Source organism: Anguilla anguilla, chromosome 13 (genome assembly GCF_013347855.1).
Source record: "Anguilla anguilla isolate fAngAng1 chromosome 13, fAngAng1.pri, whole genome shotgun sequence".
In the NCBI taxonomy this organism is placed as follows: Eukaryota; Metazoa; Chordata; class Actinopteri; order Anguilliformes; family Anguillidae; genus Anguilla; species Anguilla anguilla.
The window spans coordinates 8520974-8543367 of record NC_049213.1 but is presented as its reverse complement, the minus strand read 5'-3'; the positions used below and the strand labels follow the sequence as shown (position 1 = coordinate 8543367).

Genomic DNA, 22394 nt, shown 5'->3' with positions numbered 1-22394 from the left:
GCGGAGCTCCGCGCTGCAGCTAAAATCAGTCGGTATTCTCCTGCAGAGTATGGAGGATATTTTTAGTAAGGTGACAGAGCCCTGATACACAGCTTCCATCTGCAGCTCACAGACTGCGAGTCTGCCTAACTGTGCACACACAGTCTCTCTTCCCTGTACTTAACTGTGTACACACAGTCTGTCTCCTTGTACCTAACTGCACACACAGTCTCTCTCCCTGTACTTAACTGTGCACACAGTCTCTCTCCCTGTACTTAACTGTGCACACACAGTCTCTCTCCCTGTACTTAACTGTGCACACACAGTCTCACCATGTACCTATCTGTGCACACACAGTCTCTCTCCATGTACCTAACTGTGCACACACACAGTCTCTCTCTGTACCTAACTGTGCACACACACAGTTTCACACCATCTCCCTGGGTAAACACATTATTGTTACTGTTCAGTGAAGTCTGGTTCAGGGTGTTCCACAGAGTCCTTCTCCTGCCCCAACAGTGCCCCACCTGAACTCGTACTCTGAGTTGCACGTCCAATTCCTTAGCCATTGTACTACACCGCAGCCCACAGCTGGTTTCTTTAATAGGAGGAGTAAAGTGTGGAACGTTCACAGTATTAATCCCAGATGAAATGCATAAACCGGCCCGCGTTCCCACCTGTTTCCTCCGGTGACCTGTAGCGATGCAGCGAGCCTTCATCGGAAGAACCGCGCTCCCTGGAACCAGTCAGTCCAGCTCTGCTTCTCCCTGCCGCGGCTGGTGTCGCGCTGTAGTTCCTGGAGAAATTTCCCTGGAGAGTATCCCCGCCAACCCGGGATTGGAGGTCTGTCCCCCAGCAATCTCTACAGGCCCAAGGCGTGAGCACATTTGCCCGGAACACAAAAGCGCGTATGAATCTGCAACTCTTCACCACTCAAAACAGAGAATTTCTGTGTTCCTCCTGTGAACACTTTGGAAGAATACTGTGTACAAGAAGAAAAACAGCTGACTCAACAAACATCACGGAAGTGGTCACATTCTTCCCCCATTCTCTCCACTTTTGTTCAAAGGGGCAAATTCATTTTTTGCTCACAAGCTGCGATGGTTTCGCAACCATTAGCTAAGACAGCTAATGTGCAGACACACTGTGTGCCAGTGTTGCTGTAATAATTTTGCAGTCTTTAAACTCTGGATGAGTGAGTCAGATAAAAAGTGTGTGTGTGTGTGTGTGTGTGTGCGCATGTGTGTGTGGTGGGGGTGGTTCCATATGCCAGGGAGAGAAAGAAAGCATGTGTGTGTTACATTAAAAGCATTCCCCCCTTCCTCTGTTCTCTTCATGTGTGGTGCTGCTCCAGGAAGTGTTCTTCCGCGTCATAACTACAGTTCCCCCGTGAGGATACATCTGGGATCAGCTTGGGGGAAGGCAGGAGAGTCCCTGAGGCGTCCGCCACGGGGTTTTTCAGTTCCTCTCGAGGTTCGATGCAAAACACCACCCCAAGCACCCTCCCCTCGCTTTGCACAGAAACCTCACAGCAGTGTTCAGGTGAAAGGCCTTCTAGGAAGCGCCCGACGCGGGGCGTCAACCCGCCAATTCGCCGGAGCTGCAGTCACATTCCGAGAATTATGAATTATTTGGCACTAAGGCTTTTTTTTTGTTTTTTTAGAACACCAGCGTTCCAATCAACATGCCTCTCTCAACAACCCGACTTCACCCTCCCACTGTGCGCTAAGGCCTCTCTAAATAACATGCCTGTTTCTTTAAATGAGCACTCCTCTGTAAGACAGGACTTCTCTGCCAGGCCCAGCAGTGTTGCCATGTTGGTAGGTAATGGCCAATGTTTGGGGGATTGTCAGGTTCCACAGATTTGTTATTGGCAGTGGGGGGGCGGGGGGGCATGGGGGGGGTGGGGGGTGGGTGGTATTTTTAGATTGGGGTATTCAACTATTTGTTGTATAAATATGCATTTTTAAAAGGAATAAATGCCTTATGAAGAAAGCCGAACGTTCCAACTTATTTTTCATTGCACTATTCTTTGAATCTCTCCCATCCCACCATTTTTTGAACTCACCAGCTGCCATTAATACATAAGATAATAAAAATAACTGTTGTTTTAGTAACCACCATTTACCCTCAGGGCAAGGTGAAGATGTATACACCAACACAGCATGTAGACGTACAGGTCTGACCAGTAAAAAGGCACATGAGCAGCTGCACGTCAGCCTTTTACTCTTTTAAGATACTTGTCAACTCTTATACATGAAAGAGAGGAACTTATATTCACTCACTAATGCATATTTTAAGGGTATATAACAATAAAAATATAACCAGAAATACAAAACTATATAAAATGTACAATTTATAAAAGACAGTCCTAAGAACCTCAATAAGATTTGTCACTACAGCCTGTTTGAACATCTTCTTACCAGATTAGAATATTTACATTAATCTGGAACATTCCTACAAGAGTTGAAATATTTAACAGCTATGCTTAAAAACTGAATCAACTCTCTGGTTGCACAGAGTAATTAACACACAAAGCTATATTACACATTTTTTTACAGAAAGGACATCAAGCTTCTCTGAATCAAGTGTGTTGGTCCAAAACCATTTTACACAATGGTTTTGGACCAACACACTTGATTCAGAGAAGCTTGATGTCCTTTCTGTAAAAAATTAGCATATCAACATATCTAGCAACTGGGTCCTGATTGATGCTGTGCTCAAAAGTCAAATGACAAGAGAGAGAAGTGAGGGACTAAATGAAAGAGAAAGAAGAAATTATTCTCTAAGATCCCCTGCTTAGCAAGCCTTGCTTCTGTTCATCAGCATGTAGATGGCACTTTTACATATTTACTAAATTGTCATTAAATGAGAATATTACACTAGAGCACTAGTATTGTTATATTGCAACTTTTCAACAGAGACGGATAAAGTATGATCTCTATCTGTAAGACCATGTCAATGACAAATGTTTGGACAAGCAAATTTTGTTTGGGACTCCAGTGTTACATCGATTCCAAGATTCTATTTTATTTTATTTTGTCGGACACTGGAGGACTAAATGGTCCCAATGTTTAACAAACTATGACCATAGGTATTTATTCTGCAATTGTGATATACTAAGTTTGGGGAAAGGTGGATTTGTATTCCATTTTGACCAGAGAAAGATGTTCCTCAGCAGAGACTGTGAGACGTGGATCTGAAGCCAGCTTTGGGTCACGTTCATGGTTATGCAAGCTAAGAAGACAACAAGCCAGAGAGAAGCCCTCCGTCCCTGGGTGGGCTCGAACCGCCAACCTTTCGGTTAACAGCCTTCTCGGTTAACGTGCCACCATCCTACGTAAGAACGTCAGGCACCAAGGCGGTGTCACTTCCAGTAAGTGGTGGCCCTCTGCTTTTACTTCACCTTAACTGTACACGTATAGCCATTTCACCACTCACGTTGTGCACCTATGTATACTGTCATTATTCTTAGACACACTGAACAATAAACTGCATTCATTTTAACCTGACGTTCCGCTTTGACTGTTGCCGCTGCACACCTAGCAGTTTTAAGGTCCTAACATACAGACCAGACAGAACTCAGGATATCTGTACCCCGAAGTCACTCACCTATACACTAGTGCCGTAGCAAGATGCACTACTGTATCTACGCAAGCTCACGAGCACACACTCACACACGCACACATTCATACATGCACACATTCACACACGCACGCACACATGCGCACGCACACACACACACACACACGTACCCACACACACCCCTCAAAAGAACGCCAGAACGCCTGTCACACAAGGAAGACAATTCCACACAGGCAAGAACCCCAATCGCACGGCGAATCGACAGATTCTTGGTCGAAACTCAAATGAAAAAAGAAATCTTCAGAACATGCATCCATCCTAGATTATTTATTTGGGGATCTGGTACAAAATTCGAAAATAGGAGAATAAACTAACAAAAAAAAACCAGTCATGAAACGTAAAGAGCCTCTCGCCAAAGGCTTTAAGGCTAATTGATATTGAAGTTCCCATTCAAAGGTACTCTTCTTCCCCCCCCCCCACCACAACAGTGATAAACTCCGTGGCTCAAAGCCCTTCCCGCTGATCTGCGTGACGCGGGTCAGCCAGAGGGACGCTGAGAGGCGACGGGTCGGGTTCCCACAGCCGCGCGTTCCAGCTGTGAGGCAGCGTCGCGTCCCGTCGGCCTCAGAGCGCACGCTAACAGAGCAGAGCCTGATGGGTCAAGGCCGGGTCCAATCCGCGTGAGGGAGGAGCGCCCCCCAGTGGTCTCCCCCGGCGCAGACCCGAGGGCAGGGAGAGCCGAAGCAGTCGGTTCAGCAGGGTTCCCTCAGGGTTCTCTCAGGGTTCCCTCAGGGTTCTCTCAGGGTTCTGAAAACGGCTCACTTCACTGGTCTTCAGACGGAACGCAGATCCATTTATGGTCTTCAGTGGAAACACATCAGTAATCATCAGCTGGAATGGAGCCGTGTAGAAAAGAACAGTCCGCAACTGTGTGTGTGCGCGCCGCACGTGTATGCGTGAGAGAGAGCGAGTTTCTGAGTGTGTATGGTGTGTGTGTGTGTGTGTGTGTGTGTGCGTATGTGTGTTTGTGTGTGAGTACGTGCGTGTGTATCTGTGGGTATTTCCAGAGTGTGTCTGTGTGTGTGTGTGTGTGTGTGTGGCGTGCGTCTCTCTCTCAGGGGCCCCGGGCCCCGTCCCTGCAGTGCTCGCAGCGCTCCTCGGTCTTCAGCACCAGGAAGGCGCAGACGGCGGCGCGCACGGGGACGAAGGGCTGCTGGGAAGGCGAGGGGGCGGGGGCGGGAGCGGGGCTGGGGGCGAGACCGGGGGAGGGGCCGGGGCCGGGGCCCGGGGCCGGGTAGCCCTGGCACACGGCGTAGCGCTCCAGGTCCAGCAGCAGCGCCACCACGTGGGCGACGGTGGGCAGGCGGCGGGGGTGCTCGCGGTACAGCGGGTGCGTGAGCAGCAGCGGCTGGCCCTGCACGCTGATCTGGTAGAAGAAGCCCGAGTCGATGAGCAGCGACGTGTCGGCCATGGTGGAGCGCCTGGAGCACTGCAGCACCTGCAGGCTCGGCCCCTCCCCCAGCAGCCCCACCCAGTGGGGCGGCAGCGCCATCTTGCGCAGGGCATCCAGGAGGCCCTGCAGCTCCGGCTCCCAGGGCACGCCCGCCCCCTCGTCTACCAGCGCCTCCCCGTCGGCCTCCGCCCCCTCCGCCAGGGTACAGACGCTGCTGGTCTAAAAGAAACAAATAAACACACATCCAGCGAGGTTAAAGATGCTGCTTATCTAAAAAAACAAACACACACCCAGCGAGGTTAAAGATGCTGCTTATCTAAAAAAACAAACACACACCCAGCGAGGTTAAAGATGCTGCTTATCTAAAAAAACAAACACACACCCAGCGAGGTTAAAGATGCTGTTCATCTAAAAAAAACAAACACACACTCAGCCAGGTTAAATATGCTGTTTATCTAAAAAAAACAAACACACACTCAGCCTGGCTAAAGATGTTGTTCATCAAAAAAAAAAAAAAAAAAACACACTCAGCCTGGCTAAAGATGCTACTGAGCTATAAAAACACACAAAAAAAACAGAGTGGTTGTGACACAGAAGGCAGCTCCCTCTGAAGGCAGTAGGCAGTAAAGGAACCTCAAAAGGAGTAAGTGAGTGGTTGAGCAGGTCAGTGAGTGAGTGAGTGTGCGGGTTTGGGGAAGGTCAGTGAGTGTGTGACCGGGTTTGGGGCAGGTCAGTGAGTGAGTGTGCGGGTTTGGGGCAGTCAGTGAGTGAGTGTGCGGGTTTGGGGCAGGTCAGTGAGTGAGTGTGCGGGTTTGGGGCAGTCAGTGAGTGAGTGTGCGGGTTTGGGGCAGGTCAGTGAGTGAGTGTGCGGGTTTGGGGCAGTCAGTGAGTGAGTGTGCGGGTTTGGGGCAAGTCAGTGAGTGAGTGAGCGGGTTTGGGGCAGTCAGTGAGTGTGTGTGCGGGTTTGGGGCAGTCAGTGAGTGTGTGGGGTTGCAGGCTGCTCACCGAGTGGCCGGTGTCAGGAACTCCTCCTGAGGATCTGTTTGCATTCTCAATGTCTACCCTTCGGCTGTCAGCCTTGAAACAGTTCTGGGAATGAAACGAAAGAAGACCACAGCAGTATTAATACAAATAATAATCATCAATTATAACAATAATAATAATTATGTATTTGTAGAATGATTCTTACCACCATTTCATTTCTGTACCCATAATGCACTGCTCCTTATCAACTGCTGCAGGCTGCTAACCTAGGAGCTCATAGTTATGAGACTGGGCCCTAAGCTCACTGAAAATGAAGACCCGCCTTCTGTTAAACGGGGTCCTGTCGATTGGCAGGGACACCGGCCATACACAGGGCTGTGGCTCACCTGGGACGTCCAAACACTGGCGTCTCTATCCACATCCTGCTGCAGCTTGTAGTCCCCTGGTCTTCCTGCACCGGCGAGGTCTTCGGCGTCATCCTCCTCTTCGCTGAACTCCAAGGCTTCCCAGAATGCTTTGCGTTTGTGCTGGTTCCCCCAGTGGCTGCTGGAGTAGTGGGGTCGCGGGCGGCCTAGACCCATCCAACCTTCGTGGGCTACGCGCTGGACCAACTGAAACACACACACACACACACACACACACATACATATATACATACTGTCATGGAAGTGAGGACAGCAGTTTGCAAGCTTATCCACTCAAGTCTCAAACCCTAGCACACAACCATGCCTACCACCCAGATAGTTTCGGTGAATTTATCATAGGGACAATGCGGGTTATAAGCATAAGGGGCAACTCTTCCCCACTGATCGGCACAGTACTCAATTACAGAATAGCATTCGGGGGGTGGGTGATCAACAGCTATTCCAAACAGGGAGACCTGATTAGCAATACAACAGACTTTCCTGGCTAGGGAGCAGGAACGTCAGGCCCCCTAGGGATGGGCAGACCGGTTGATTTAGGGAGGCCGGACAACTGGCTTCTTTAAATCAAATCACCTCAGAAAACAATGTATGAAAAAAAAGGTATTTTTGCCACGACAACGGGGTTCGGACCAACTCCGCTGAATCCAGAACATGTTTCCTGTATTTGACTAACTGCCTTTCCTGTACATAAACCTAATTTTCTAAAGATTCAACTGACCATCCTTCTTCTTCTTACAAAGTCCAACAGTAAATGCGCTTGTTAAAATGTTCAGCACCCTGAATACTGAACACAAATGGTATTGCGTGCTAACGTACATGAAATACATTTCATGTGATTTAATTGAATTATTATTGTTCAAAATGAAAATGACCAATTAAATCACCAAATTCATTGACAGGTCAGTCTACAGTAACTTGGTGGAATGAACCAACAAGTCAAAATAAATTCTATGTCACCTTTCAAGGTTAAAAAAATGTATTAAATAAGAAAATTTAAATTAAGAATCATACGTCTTACATTCATTGTAGAATGTGGGCTCACTATTTATAATTCACAAAACAGAAGACATTAAATGAGATGTTAATTTGAAATTACCAGAAAAGAGAGACCAATAATCCGGTGCAACAGGAACAAAAGGAAAGGAGCAAGAAAAACTCAGATGCAGTGAACACACAACTGAGGAACCACCACCAAAAAAAAAGAGGAAAATCCTTTTTCTCCAAGGCTCCAAAACCAACCGAAAACTTCTTTCCCGTGACCTTAAATACCTTACCCTGGACAACAGGGCTTGAGGATGTTTACTCTGATTGGGCGATGCAGAGTTCAGGTGTGGAATGGCGGGGGGAGGGGGCTCATTAATGACAAGGACCAGCCTGCCTAAATACGGACCATTCATTTATTGATTAAAGTGGCCTATTGTTGTTGAAAGCAGGGTCAAGCACCTCTCTTGGCTTTAGCCTCTTTCTAAAGAGACCAAACATGCATATGTTAAGAGAGAATGCAGTTCAGCTGATGAATATCCCCACAAGAGGGAAATTTACTTTTAAAATTTAAAGTTACTTTAACAACAGAGGTGATGGCGGTAAATTCCAACTGGCTGGCCTCAACAACCATTTCTACAGATATTTCAGCGGGTGATTTCAATGGAATGTCATGGATTGGCATTCATACTTAAAATGGGATGAAGGAAATCCTGACCCTTGTGGTATTGTGTGGTCACGCTGGGTCTTGACACCCCATAAATAGCTTTCTGTTCTGGTGCCTGGTTCAATTAACCCAGCGGGAGAAGAGACACCATAGAGTGTATGCACAGATTTAGGGCCTACGAGTGACTTTTTAAACTGCCCAAGGACATTTCCTTCAATGTTTGAGGAGGGAAGGGGGGCAGGGAGAGAGAGACAAAGCAGGTCAACTAAAGCAGGCCACTCGGTAATGTGTGGCCGAACATGGTAAAGGGGGGGGGAATCATTTAAGGTTTACAGTTTTTTTGTTTTTCATTTGCTGTGAAACTATGTGACTAGTGCTACAAAATGAGATGTCACTTGTTGGGACAGCCCAATCAATTTAGAAAATGTGGTTTGTTCAAGTACGCATGTCTGAGAAAGAAGTGGTTGTGAAAAATCAGCCTTGTTTTGTGAGGGACTGTATGAGTTTCTCACCCGGAGGACACTTAGGTGTGAAAACTGGCCCATCAACCACTGATGGGGGGGAGAGGGTAGAGTGATGGGGGCAGGGCAACAGGGCTGGGGGTGCCAGCTAGGTGCAAAATGCAGGTGAGAGCTTCAGGTGGGAGGCTGAATATAGTGTTCTACATGCAATATGATGCATGTAGAACACTATAACCCTGAATATGATGCATGTAGAACACTATAACCCTGAATATGATGCATGTAGAACACTATAACCCTGAATGTGATGCATGTAGAACACTATAACCCTGAATATGATGCAGGTAGAACACTATAACCCTGAATATGATGCAGGTAGAACACAATAACCCTGAATAGGATTCATGTAGAACACTATAACCCTGAATGTGATGCATGTAGAACACTATAACCCTGAATATGTTGCAGGTAGAACACTATAACCCTGAATATGATGCAGGTAGAACACAATAACCCTGAATATGATGCATGTAGAACACTATAACCCAGAATATGATGCAGGTAGAACACTATAACCCTGAATATGATGCATGTAGAACACTATAACCCTGAATGTGATGCATGTAGAACACTATAACCCTGAATATGATGTATGTAGAATGCTATAATCCTGAATTTGATGCAGATAGAACACTATACCCCTGAACATGATGCAGGTAGAACACTATAACTCTGAATGTGATGTGTTTCAGGTCTTCAGTCGGGTGCAGGTAGAACACTATAACCCTGAATGTGATGTGTTTCAGGTCTTCATTCGGGTGCAGTAGAACACTATAACCCTGAATGTGATGTGTTTCAGGTCTTCATTCGGGTGCAGGTAGAACACTATAACCCTGAATGTGATGTGTTTCAGGTCTTCAGTCGGGTGCAGTAGAACACTATAACCCTGAATGTGATGTGTTTCAGGTCTTCAGTCAGGTGCAGTAGAATGCAGCCGCGGGGTTTTCCCCTCACTCACCCTGGCGGGCCTCTGGCACCGGCGCAGCCGACACGGCGGCCTGGCTCTGCGGCGCGTGGTCGGGCCGGGCCGGTCGCCGCAGCGGTCGCAGTAGCCGCAGTCGGCGGAGCGCAGGCATCCGGCGCAGCCCCCGCACGCCCTGCCGAGGCGGCTCAGGAGCACAGGCTGAGCGACACGGAGCGCAGGGTCAGGGCACAGGGGGAGAACGCTTTCACAGACACTCACAAGTTCAAGCTCAAGTTCAACTAAGTTTAAGTTTAAGTTCAAGTTCAGTTAGACACAAGGAAATCCAATGCGCTGTATACAGCATTTCACGCTTGCGCATACACGCAGGGGTGTAGCACAAAATTCTGGGCTCTATACATAAGCAGTCTCTGTGGGCCACCTTCCTCTCTTGATCCATGTGTCTCACGCATCATTCCAGGCTTTTCCAGGGCCCTCCCCCCATTCGGGCCCTGGGTAGTCAGTCCCACTTTTCCCCCCGCTACGACACCCCTGCATACACGTATGTGAAATAAAGAAAAAAGAAAAGTGAAAAAAGATGCACTCTCACCTCATCTTCATCCTCTTCCTCATGCGCGTCCTCGTCCTCACCGTCAATACAGACGATGAATTCTGAATCGCTCTCCTTGTTCACGGAACAAGGCTGAAAACGGAAAGGAGGGGAAACAGTTAATATGTACATATAGCAGGGGTGCAACGCCATGTGGTGTCACCTGGAAGTTTTTAAAACATGTGAATGTAGGCTACCACATGTCGAACGTCACAGCAACCCAACTAAAATAAAGCAATGGGGCGTGAGAGGACGGGGCGTACCGCCAACATAGTCACGGCTAAACGGTGTTGCTAGGCACGAGGCGTGTGCGTGGGCGGGGTGTTGGCCTCGCGTAGATTTGCGAACGTTCATTTTGGAGTCGCAGTAGAAAATAAGTTTGGGAACCCCAGGCACAACAGTTATTCTCCAAAACATGAGTAAAGCAGCAGTGAATTGCCTATGACTGTAACAGTAAGCGCAGTCAGAATTAGTAAGTAAATATTACCAAGTATTCCTGCAATATGAACAGTGGGGCTGGGCTTTCTCCCCCTCAAAACACAGTTAATTTATATGAGAAATGTATCTTTTTCAATCACAGAACACAATGGAATATATGCACCGCACTCACCTTCACTTTGCTCACTTCTGGAGCTATGTACGGCTCTTCCAGTTTCTGCCACAAAAACAAAATGTCTGAAAATGCTTTGGTCACTCCTTCACAACATAATTCAACAATGCTGTTCTTGGCTAGAAATAGCTGTACAAAATAAGTATCGTATCTTATTGAACCTGTGTTTTGTAGTTGTCCATGAGCATGAAATGCACTTTTGTACGTCGCTTTGGATAAAAGCGTCTGCCAAATAAATGTAATGTAATGATCAAGGATGTACATATTTCAATACCACTACTGTCAAGATAAACACTTCATCCTTCAGCTCCAAACCTGCAAAATGGGAATAAGCACTTCAACACTCACCACAGGTTTCTCCCTCTCCTTCTCAGCTAATCTTTCCTTTGCAGTTTTCTGAAAAATAAAGAACTTCAATTGTTATTTTTTAATCTAACTTCAACAAATCAACAAATTATACAGTGAGTAACCTACGTTGCCTGTCAGTGCTGTCTGTGTGTGCTGCAGATGTGGATGGTGCTGCCTGTCTGTGCTGCTGATGTTGAGGGTACTGCCTGTCAGTGCTGCTGGTGTTGATGGTGCTGTCTGTCTGTGCTGCTGGTGTTGATGGTACTGTCTGTCTGTGTTGATGGTACTGCCTGTTGGTGCTGCTGGTGTTGATGGTACTGCCTGTCTTTGCTGCTGATGTTGAGGGTACTGCCTGTCTGTGCTGCTGGTGTTGATGGTACTGGCTGTCTGTGCTGCTGGTGTTGAAAGTTCTGCCTGTCTATGCTGCTGGTGTTGATGGTACTGTCTGTCTGTGCTGCTGGTGTTGATGGTACTGCCTGTCTGTGCTACTGGTGTTGATGGTACGGCCTGTCTGTGCTGCTGGTGTTGATGGTACTGCCTGTCTGTGCTGCTGGTGTTGAAAGTTCTGCCTGTCTGTGCTGCTGGTGTTGAAGGTTCTGCCTGTCTGTGCTGCAGATGTGGATGGTGCTGCCTATTTGTGCTGCTGATGTTAAAGGTACTGCCTGTCTGTGCTGTCTGTCTGTGCTCCTGGTGTTGAGGGCACTGCCTGTCTGTGCTGCTGGTGTTGAAGGTTCTGCCTGTCTGTGCTGCTGATGTTAAAGGTACTGCCTGTTTGTGCTGCTGATGTTAAAGGTACTGCCTATTTGTGCTCCGGGTGTTGGTAGTGCTGCCTGTCTGTGCTGCTGGTGTTGAAGGTGAAACCTATCTATGTTGCTGAAGTTGATGGTGCTGGCTGTCAGTGCTGCTGGTGTTGATGGCGCTGCCTGTGCTGGTGGGGAGTAGGTACCTTGCGGATGGGGCACAGACACTTGCGTTTCCGGCAGCGCACAGGTTTGTAGGAGTCACGTTTTAACTGTCCATTCCTGCAGCTAGCACACATCCCACAATCCTTTGTGACCAGGCAAGCCCGGCACTGCCCGCAGGGCAACCACTGCAAAGAGAAACACAATCAGCAGCTCCATTAGCGCATTAGCCTCCCCAGGACTAACTGTGGATCACTGCGTACACTAAAGGGATCATTCTTAAGAATGTGTCTGTGACTAAATCGGTCTAGAATGAGATAAGTAAACAGGATGATGAAAACACTCATGTGAACACAAGAGTATATAACCAGAAAGCTTGTTGCCTGTCTTCAGAGAAGCACTAAACTGATGCATTGTGAATTCTCTCCATGCTGCGTGTAATAAAAAGTACATCATCTCAGCAGTCCTTCTAAACTCAAGAGTGGATTTCCTTGACAGAACAAACTGCTCTAATAAGTGCTTTACTCTCCCCCTGCCTAAAAATCGGCTCTATTAGCAATATATCCCCCCCCCCCCCCCCCCCCCCCCCACGCCCAGACTAACGAACTGCTTCATTAGCTCTTTAGCCTCCCCCAGACCCAAACAGTTATTTGTTCCAATGTGTTCCAAGGGTTTCATATTTTGCCAGTAAAAAATGTTAATGGCAACTATCACATGGAAATACCTGGCGTATTAATCTGAAACAGGTGGATCTGGACTCAAGCATATGCACTGGCCCCCCAGCCCCAAAAATCAGTAATCAGCACGCCCGCAGTTAAGTCCCTAACGAAACCACAGGCGCATGAACGCCAGAAGACCAGAGAGGCGGACCCAGAGGAGAGTTCTCTCACCTTCCGGAACACAATGTTTGGAGAGTCATCTTTTCTCTTCTCTGCTGGAGGAGCAGAAAAACAGAGGATTAAAAGAGAGATGAGTCCAAACAGCCCCACCATGCCAACACATCTCCACCATGACACCATTTCTTCTCATTTCATTTCTCTGAAACACTGCATTTGTATTTGTGGCACTGTGAATGGCGCTTTTGTTTTGACGTACCCTTGCACTTCAGACACAAGGACGACGGGCGTTTTCTCCAAAGCTCCCTGCTTGCAACGGGGCCACCACAGCTCGAGCAGCCACTGGAAACACATCAAAACCACGCGTCAACAACACCAAAACCATGCATCACCAACACCAAACCATGCATCACCAACCCCAAAACCACGCATCACCAACCCCAAAACCACGCATCACCAACCCCCAAAACCACGCATCACCAACACCAAAACCATGCATCAACAACACCAAAAGCACACATCAACAACCCCAAAACCATGCATCACCAACCCCAAAACCACACATCACCACCCCCCAAACCATGCATCACCAACACCAAGCATCACCAACCCCCAAACCATGCATCACCAACACCAAAACCATGCATCACCAACCCCCAAACCATGCATCACCAACCACAAAACCATGTATCAGCAACCACAAAACCATGTATCAAGAACCCCAAAACCATGCATCAACAACCCCAAAACCATGCATCACCAACACCAAAACCATGCATCACCACCTCCCAAACCACGCATCACCAACCCCCAAAACCACACATCACCAACCCCCAAAACAGTCATTAACAACCCAAAAACCATGCATCACCAACCCCAAAACCATTCATCAACAACGCCAAAACCACGCATCAATAACCCAAAAACCACGCATCACCAACCCCCAAACCACGCATCACCATCATCAAAACCATGCATCAACAACACAAAAACCAATCATTAACAACACCAAAACAACACCCATATTCAGGCATGAGTGCTATTTGGGAATGATGTGGAAATATACTTAGGCATGGATGATATTTGGGAATAATGTGTAAACATATTTAGGTATGAGTGATATTTGGGAATAATGTGTAAACATATTTAGGTATGAGTGATATTTGGGAATGATGTGTAAACATATTTAGGTATGAGTGATATTTGGGAATGATGTGTAAACATATTTAGGAATGAGTGATATTTTCGGGAATGATGTGTAAACATATTTAGGCATGAGTGATATTTGGGAATGATGTGTAAATATATTTATGTATGAGTGATATTTGGGAATAATGCATAAACATATTTAGGCATGAGTGATATTTGGGAATGATGCGTAAATATATTTATGCATGAGTGATATTTGGGAAAAATGCGTAAACATATTTATGCATGAGTGATATTTGGGAATAATGTGTAAACATATTTAGGCATGAGTGATATTTGGGAATAGTTTTACTTACGGAGCAGGCAGCTCGGGCTGTGTGCAGTCGGGGGGTCCCGCCTCCTGTTTGAGTATTGGGCGGAGCCTCTGGGAATGGTGGAGGGGGGAGTGAGGGGTACTGCTGAGGCCGCTGGGGGCAAACGGAGGGGTGGGGCCTGGAAGCGTGCTGAGGTGGAGAGGGGCGGGGCGCGGGGGCGTGACGAGGTGGGGAGGGGCGGGGCGTGGGGGCGTGGTGACGGGACGCGGGGGTGTGGTGAGGTTGGGAGGGGCGGGCCGTGGGGGAGTGGTGATGCTGCCGGGCCGTCCCGTCAGGGGCTGGGGAGGCGGAGTTCTTCTGTGCTGTGCATTTTGTGGCCTGTAGGGGGTGCTGGTGAAATCGGGGGATGACGGCCCCTTCCGCGCAGAGCGGGACATCCTACGAAACTGCAGAAGACGTGAAACACAAACACCAGGGCAACCTGAGCACGCTGAATCACAAATGCTGAACGCCACTCCTGCGGCTTATCCCGCTATCCCAGCTTATCTGCAGTGTAAATCCACACAAAATAATCTGTTCAATCTGCCCATACAATGCGCAGAGTCTCCCAGGATACAGTATATCAGTGATCATCAAATCACAGTACAGTGAGCTGCAGTGTGTGAGCATGCTAATGAAGCGAGTGTGAGTGTGTGTGTGTGTGTGTGTGTGTGCATGTGAATCTGGTGTGAGTCTGTGGGCGTGTGTGTGCGTGCATTTGAATGTAGTGTGTGCGTGTGTGTGTGTGCATGTCAATGCAGTGCGTGTGTGTGTGTGTGCGTGCATGTGTGTGAATGTAGTATGTGTGTGTGTGTGTGTGTGTGTGTAAATGTAGTGTGTGCGTGTGTGTGTGTGCATGTCAATGCAGTGCGTGTGTGTGTGTGCGTGCATGTGTGTGAATGTACTGTGTGCGTGCATGTGTGTGTGTGTGAATGTAGTGTGTGTGTGTGCATGTGAATCTGGTGTGAGTCTGTGGGCGTGTGTGTGCGTGCATTTGAATGTAGTGTGTGCGTGTGTGTGTGTGCATGTCAATGCAGTGCGTGTGTGTGCGTGCATGTGTGTGAATGTAGTATGTGCGTGTGTGTGTGTGTAAATGTAGTGTGTGCGTGTGTGTGTGCATGTGTGTGAATGTAGTATGTGTGTGTGTGTGTGTGTGTGTGTAAATGTAGTGTGTGCATGTGTGTGTGTGCATGTGAATGCAGTGCGTGTGTGTCTGTGCGTGCATGTGTGTGAATGTAGTGTGTGCGTGCATGTGTGTGTGAATGTAGTGTGTGTGTGTGTGAATATAGTGTGTGCGTGTGTGTGTGTGTATGTGTGTGAATGTAGTGTGTGCGTGTGTGTGTGCATGTGAATGTAGTGTGTGTGTGTGTGTGTGTGTGTGTGCATGTGAATGCAGTGCGTGTGTGCGTGTGCATGTGTGTGAATGTAGTGTGTGTGTGTGTGTGTGTGCGTGTGTGTGTGTGTGTGAATGTAGTGCGCGTGCACACAAACCTTTTTCAGCTTCCTCATCTTCCTGAGGGTCCCCAGATCCAGGAACATCCCGGATTTGAAGTCGAAGGTAGAGATGTCGATGGTGCCTGCCAGGTGTTTGGCCAGCTCGATCTTACTCCTGAAGCGGTCTCCCAGCGGACTGCGAAACATCAAAACGCGTAATGAGAGCCTCTCCCACGCCCAGGACCTTGTGAGTGCGACCGCTTCCACGCACTCACAACTCCGTGTGAAGACACACTTCCTGATATCCGTATAAATCTAACACTTTCTACATTCTCACCCACGCCTCCTTATTCGAATGGAAAGAAACTTTCGTTTTGAAACCTCAACCAAGTCTATCCTTAATCTCTTTCGATAATACGTGAAGTAATTGGGAATCTTAAGTCTACCTTCTTAAATTTCATACCAGGAAAGGTTAACGTAGTTAACCTTTTTGCAAAAGGTCTGCTAACAGTCGTCTAGATTGGATACACAGGATTTCAGAACAAGGTGTCCTACCAAAATAGGCTTGCTGTGATAAAAGAATTAAATCCTTCTTCAAAATAAAGATAAATTGTTTGGACAGAAAGGCAGCCAAATAAAAGATGGTGAAATGTGTTACTTATCTTTTATTTGGCTACCGTTCTTTCCGGCTAATTTGCTAGCTATTTAATTCTTCTATCACGGCAAACCAATCAGATAGGACACCGCTTCCTGAAATCTCCTGTATCCCATCTAGACACGACTGTGGTAGCATCGTTGTGGCCGTAACTGGAATAACTTACTTTTGAGATGAATGCTTATGAACAAATAGCTGTTGAACTCGATTGCAAGGATACAATCGTCTTTAAGATCGATCACGCAAATGTGCTCAAATTCCTGCCGTGAAAGGAGTTGTGCAAAGCAACTCAGAAAGTCTGCGAAACAAGTTTTTGCGCCCCCAAGTGGTGTGGAGTGACATAAACCGAAGAACACGCAGTCCATTTTGAGTATACTGTCAACGTTGTTCGGTGACTTGTCAGCCAGTGGTTCGTTTGCGGAAAGTTCGCACATCGTTTGGAGTATACAGCCTACTTAATGCAGCAATTCGTAATGCTGTGGTTCGTATTGCAGGAGCACTGCAGCAATTCTTATTACAGCAGATAGTAATGGAGCAGTTTGCAACGCAGAAATTTGCAATGCAAAAATTTGTGATGTAGCAGTAAAGCAGCAGTTAACAATGCAAGAGTAGAGCAGTGATTTGTAATGCAGAGGTAATGCCGTGGTTTGTGATGCAGCACTTAGTAATGTAGTGGATTGGAATGCGGCAGTTTGCAATGCAAAAGTTTGTAATGTAACAGCAGAGCAGCGATTTGTAATGCAGTGGTAATGCAGTGGTTTGTGATGCAGCACTTGGTAATGTAGTGGATTGGAATTCAGCAGACTGTGATGCGGCTGTTTGTACCTCATGTAGTACGTATCCGTCTTGCCCACGGTGAAGCCAGAGCGACGGAAAACTTCTTTTCGTTTCCATCCCTCCCCCAGCACGGGCCAGTCCTCCCATTCCTCATCCACAATGGACTGCCGTCTCCGCCGGCGACGCCGGACAACCCTGCACCACAGAGACCAGAATATCACTTACACAGAATATCCCATACACACCGATAATGTACCCATTTACACATCCCATACACACTGATAATGTACCCATTTACACATCCCATACACACCAATAATGTACCCATTTACACATCCCATACACACCGATAATGTACCCATTTACACATCCCATCGATAATGTACCCATTTACACATCGATAATGTACCCATTTACACATCCCATACACACTGATAATGTACCCATTTACACATCCCATACACATCGATAATGTACCCATTTACACATTGATAATGTACCCATTTACACTGATAATGTACCCATTTACACATCCAATACACATCGATAATGTACCCATGTACACAAGCCATACACATCCATAATGTACCCATTTACACATCCCATACACACTGATAATGTACCCATTTACATATCCCATACACACCGATAATGTACCCATTTACACATCCCATACACATCGATAATGTATCCATTTACACATCCCATACACACTGATAATGTACTGACTGAAACATCCCATACACACTGATAATGTACCCATTTACACATCCCATACACACCGATAATGTACCCATGTACACATCCCATACACATCCATAATGTACCCATTTACACATCTCATACACACTGATAATGTACTCATTTACATATCCCATACACACCGATAATGTACCCATTTACACATCGATAATGTATCCATTTACACATCCCATACACACTGATAATGTACCCATTTACACATAGCATACACACTGATAATGTCCCATTTACACATCCCATACACACTGATAATGTACCCATTTACACATCCCATACACACCGATAATGTACCCATGTACACATCCCATACACATCCATAATGTACCCATTTACACATCTCATACACACTGATAATGTACTCATTTACATATCCCATACACACCGATAATGTACCCATTTACACATCGATAATGTATCCATTTACACATCCCATACACACTGATAATGTACCCATTTACACATAGCATACACACTGATAATGTCCCATTTACACATCCCATACACACTGATAATGTACCCATTTACACATCCCATACACACCGATAATGTACCCATTGACACATCCCATAGACATTGATAATGTACTCATTTACAAATCCCATACACACTGATAATGTACCCATTTACACATCCCATGCACACCGATATTGTACTCATTTACACATGCCATACACACTGATAATGCACCAATTTACACATCCCACACATGCTGATAATGTACTCATTTACACATCCCATAAACACTGATAATGTACCAATTTACACATACAATACACACTGATAATGTACCCATTTACACATCCCATACACACTGATAAGGTACCCATGTACACATCCCATACACACCGATAATGTACCCATTTACAGTACACATCCCACCGATAATGTACCCATTTACACATCCCATACACACTGCTAATGTACTCACACATCCCATACACACTGATAATGTAATCACTTACACATTCCATACACATTGATAATGTACTCACATCTCAAATACACTGATAATGTACTCACATTACATAATTAATTACATCACAAACAGAATGAAAAAAGTCTTGCAGTATGTTAAAATAAGTGAAAGCTGCCAGTAGAGGTACATACAGACCGCTCTTGCTGCCCTTGGTGGCGGAGTTTCTGTCGCTCCCCGCCACACTTCCGCTCATCTCGCTCTCTCCTGCCAGGCTCTCCTCCTCCGCCTCCCCTTTTCCGTTCACCCTCCTCTCCCCCGAGAGTAGATCCAGCTCCCAGCTATGCCTGTCGTCCTCTTCCTCGTCGTCATCATCATCTTCCTCCAGCGGCTCCAGCCAGTCCACCGGGGGCTCTTGGGCTCCATCCGCGTCTGCGCCCTTTGGAGGTTCCACCGTGCAGTTGGGTGCAGCAGGGTGGAGTTCCTCAGAGTCTGTGGTAATCGAGGGCGCCTTGCTCTCGAGCAGGACGGACCCTTCCGACGTCCCCTCCAAACCATTGTCCAAGCTATCGTTCGTGTCCTCGCTCCTTAGCGACTCTGTCCGTTTTTTTGTTAGCGCCTCAGTCCGTTCTCCCATTAGCTCCTCAGTCCGTTCTCCCATTAGCGCCTCAGTCCGTTCTCCCATTAGCTCCTCAGTCCGTTCTCCCATTAGCTCCTCAGTCCGTTCTTTCGTTAGGGACTCTGACGGTTCTCTCGATAGCGCCACTTTCGGTTCTCTCGTTAGCACCTCAGTCCGTTCTCCCATTGGCTCCTCAGTCGGTTCTCTCATTAGCGCCAGTCCCCTTGCCATTTGGTTTGGCTGTGCGGCGGTGTCCCCGGCCACGTCCTCCTGCCCTGCCCCCCTGTCCAGGACCACGTGATTCAGCAGCCCCTCCTTCATTCTGGAGATCTGTGGCCAGGGCAGCCTCAACCCTCGCAGATCTGCACACGATCATAAAGCGGCTGGGCTCTACGGCCCTTCCCACCACCTATGCTGCCTTGTGCCGAGGTGTTGCGCTGTAACCCTTCCCCCCACCTATGCTGCCTTGGGCCGGGGTGTCCTGCTCTAACACTTCCCCCCCTACACAGATACCCTATCCACAGTTCCAGATAGGATACGAGATGGTGCTATTTCAGCCAAAGGAATGCGCCTGAGCGTGTCGCTGGGAGTGGGGGCTCTACATCAAACTGTAATCCAGGTGCAATTCCAGTCGTTTCCGAAGACCGTTCAAAAGCTCGGGCAGAATTGCGGCCGTTCCTTGGATCTTCAAAGAATAAAAATGCAATGTCCAGCATGATGAGATAAAGTTAATCAATCAGTACCAATAAAATGTCGAAACAGTTCTCTACCATCAGTAATACTAACAGAAGCAGCATTGCTGCAAAATAGAAAGGATTTAACTGCAAATGGCGCAGTTTAATTCAAAACATTACATATATTAGCATCATATGCTGGGTAAGAAAAAGCTCTTTCCAGAAATCTTGAGTTTATATTGTATGTACTTCAGTTACCACTTGTTACTCAATACGAAATCGCACAGCCTCCAAGAGCGCGGGACTTCCGCAGCACAGCACACTTCCATTCAAAGTACACGCAAACACGCAAACTGACGCTCCGCCCTCGCGGACCACAACACGAGACGAGCAAGAGCCAGGTTTGCAGCTGTATTGGCAGCTGGGTCATGGACAGGCAGACCAGCTGACAAGTAGGCAATCTCAGAATACAAGCATCTTAAACAAAGTGTGGTCAGCTAATTAAAGGGAGCGCTGCTTTGCGCAAAATTGAGGTAGCACTGCAGTTACGTGCATGAATGGAGCAGCAGAAGTATAAATATCAGGGAACGTGGTGTAGCAAAGTGTTGAAAGTGGTCTCGACAGACTGCGCAAGAGTTAAAGTAAGCGTCTCGAATAATAATGGACCGAACATCCCTTTCCCGGGGCAAACGAGATCCAAATTACAAGTACATCTGACAGGTAATATAGCGAATAACTTTCTTTTATAATACTCCGCCGTGTTTCGTTGGAAATCCGTACTACATTTCTATCTACATTTTTCAGCTGAAATATAGATTAGTCTAAATGTTATCGACACAACATATTGCTTATGACACTGTATGCCCGCTGCTACTTACTACGGTTTTACAGTCAGCACACATTCACAAATCCAGACAATCACGTAGCCTATTGAACACCGGGGAACTCTTTAAATGGAAACTACTAAATGGATAGATAACTAGATAGCCAAATCAGTAAACAAACTCGCTGTGTCACGTGTATCCTCCAATTTTCAGGTAGTTAGCTAAACGATAAACTTGTGGTTAAGCAGTATTAGCTTGCTGACGCTATCTGGAACGTGCCATAGATTAAGTTCGCAAACTGACGTTACTGGCGACAGTTTATTTATTGTTCACATTTAAAAATTACCTATTAGTGGGCAACAGCAAGATCAGCTAAATAAGCCTGTTAAAAAGCGTTGCAGGCTTCTCATATACATTCGTCCAACATTCCCAAGCTAACGTTAGCGGCGCGTGTTGATGAAATTCACTATGTGAAAACTTGACACGAGCTAGCACATCAATCGCAAAACCAGCGCTGTAAACAACAGAAAACAATCTGGGGTATACGTATGAATAAAATTAAGATCCCTATGTGAAATGAAGTGTTTGTAGCCCGCGCAATCCAATATAATTGCAATCCTCTTGAAAACGACCGGGCATGTTTGTATCGCTAGCTGATTTGCCGCTTATGTGACTGGTTGGTTAGCAAACCAACTAGCTAATAAACCACGGCCAAACAGCACGCGCAAGATGTGGATTCCCGCGTACATTTAAAAAAGTCATCGTGACATAGATGAGTAACTAGACGCTACCAAGCGAACATACTTTATTTCAGCCAAAACTGAAATTTATCACTTTACGAACATGCACACAAGAAAATTCGTTACTCACATTACAGGAACCGGAAGCTTTTTGTATGAACTCGAACTTCGTGCCAGCCAAACAAAAGGGAGATGAAGCCATGGTCACCTGTCATGTGACTGGGGCTTGAGACGACGCCCCAGTCATGTGACGGGGGCTAGACCCATAAACGTGTACGCTCTGCTTCTATCCAGCAGGTACCGGTACGATCACTGAACCACGATGGATTCAACACGGATATCTCCAAAATGATCTCTACTGGCATCAAATCCCCACGGTACAAAAACGCGTGCGCCTGTTTAGTGTATTTAAATACGTCAATATGTCAAAATATGTTAAAACTCTTGGAAAAATATTTTTAGCTAAAAAAAACGTATACAACAAAACTATGTTTATGCGCAACTGCCTAAAAATGTATCTGCATTGCATTTTGAATGTTCCGTTTTTTGTGTTAGGCTATATATATTTTATATACGTATTTTTATAGTTCGATAGTTCAGAAACACTTTCTGAGATGTGATATGATGTGTAATATGTATGTATGACCTCTGGAAAACTTCTGGAAGAGTTTTGAGTCTCGGCATTTTTATTT

General features: G+C 46.6%; 1 protein-coding gene across 1 annotated transcript; it reads right to left on the bottom strand.

Moving 5' to 3' along the window:
• Nucleotides 1–694: 694 nt before the first annotated feature.
• Nucleotides 695–21810, bottom strand: LOC118211372. The gene is made up of 16 exons (XM_035388537.1): nucleotides 19040–21810; nucleotides 17219–17365; nucleotides 15796–15934; nucleotides 14308–14711; nucleotides 13062–13144; nucleotides 12857–12900; nucleotides 12011–12154; nucleotides 11065–11112; nucleotides 10717–10761; nucleotides 10107–10199; nucleotides 9554–9718; nucleotides 6388–6612; nucleotides 6023–6106; nucleotides 4813–5236; nucleotides 1379–1533; nucleotides 695–841 (listed from the first exon to the last, which is right to left on the bottom strand). Exons 1-16 carry the CDS (start codon nucleotides 19783–19785, stop codon nucleotides 695–697), a joined length of 3093 nt encoding a protein of 1030 aa, XP_035244428.1. The 5' UTR covers nucleotides 19786–21810.
• Nucleotides 21811–22394: the final 584 nt, after the last annotated feature.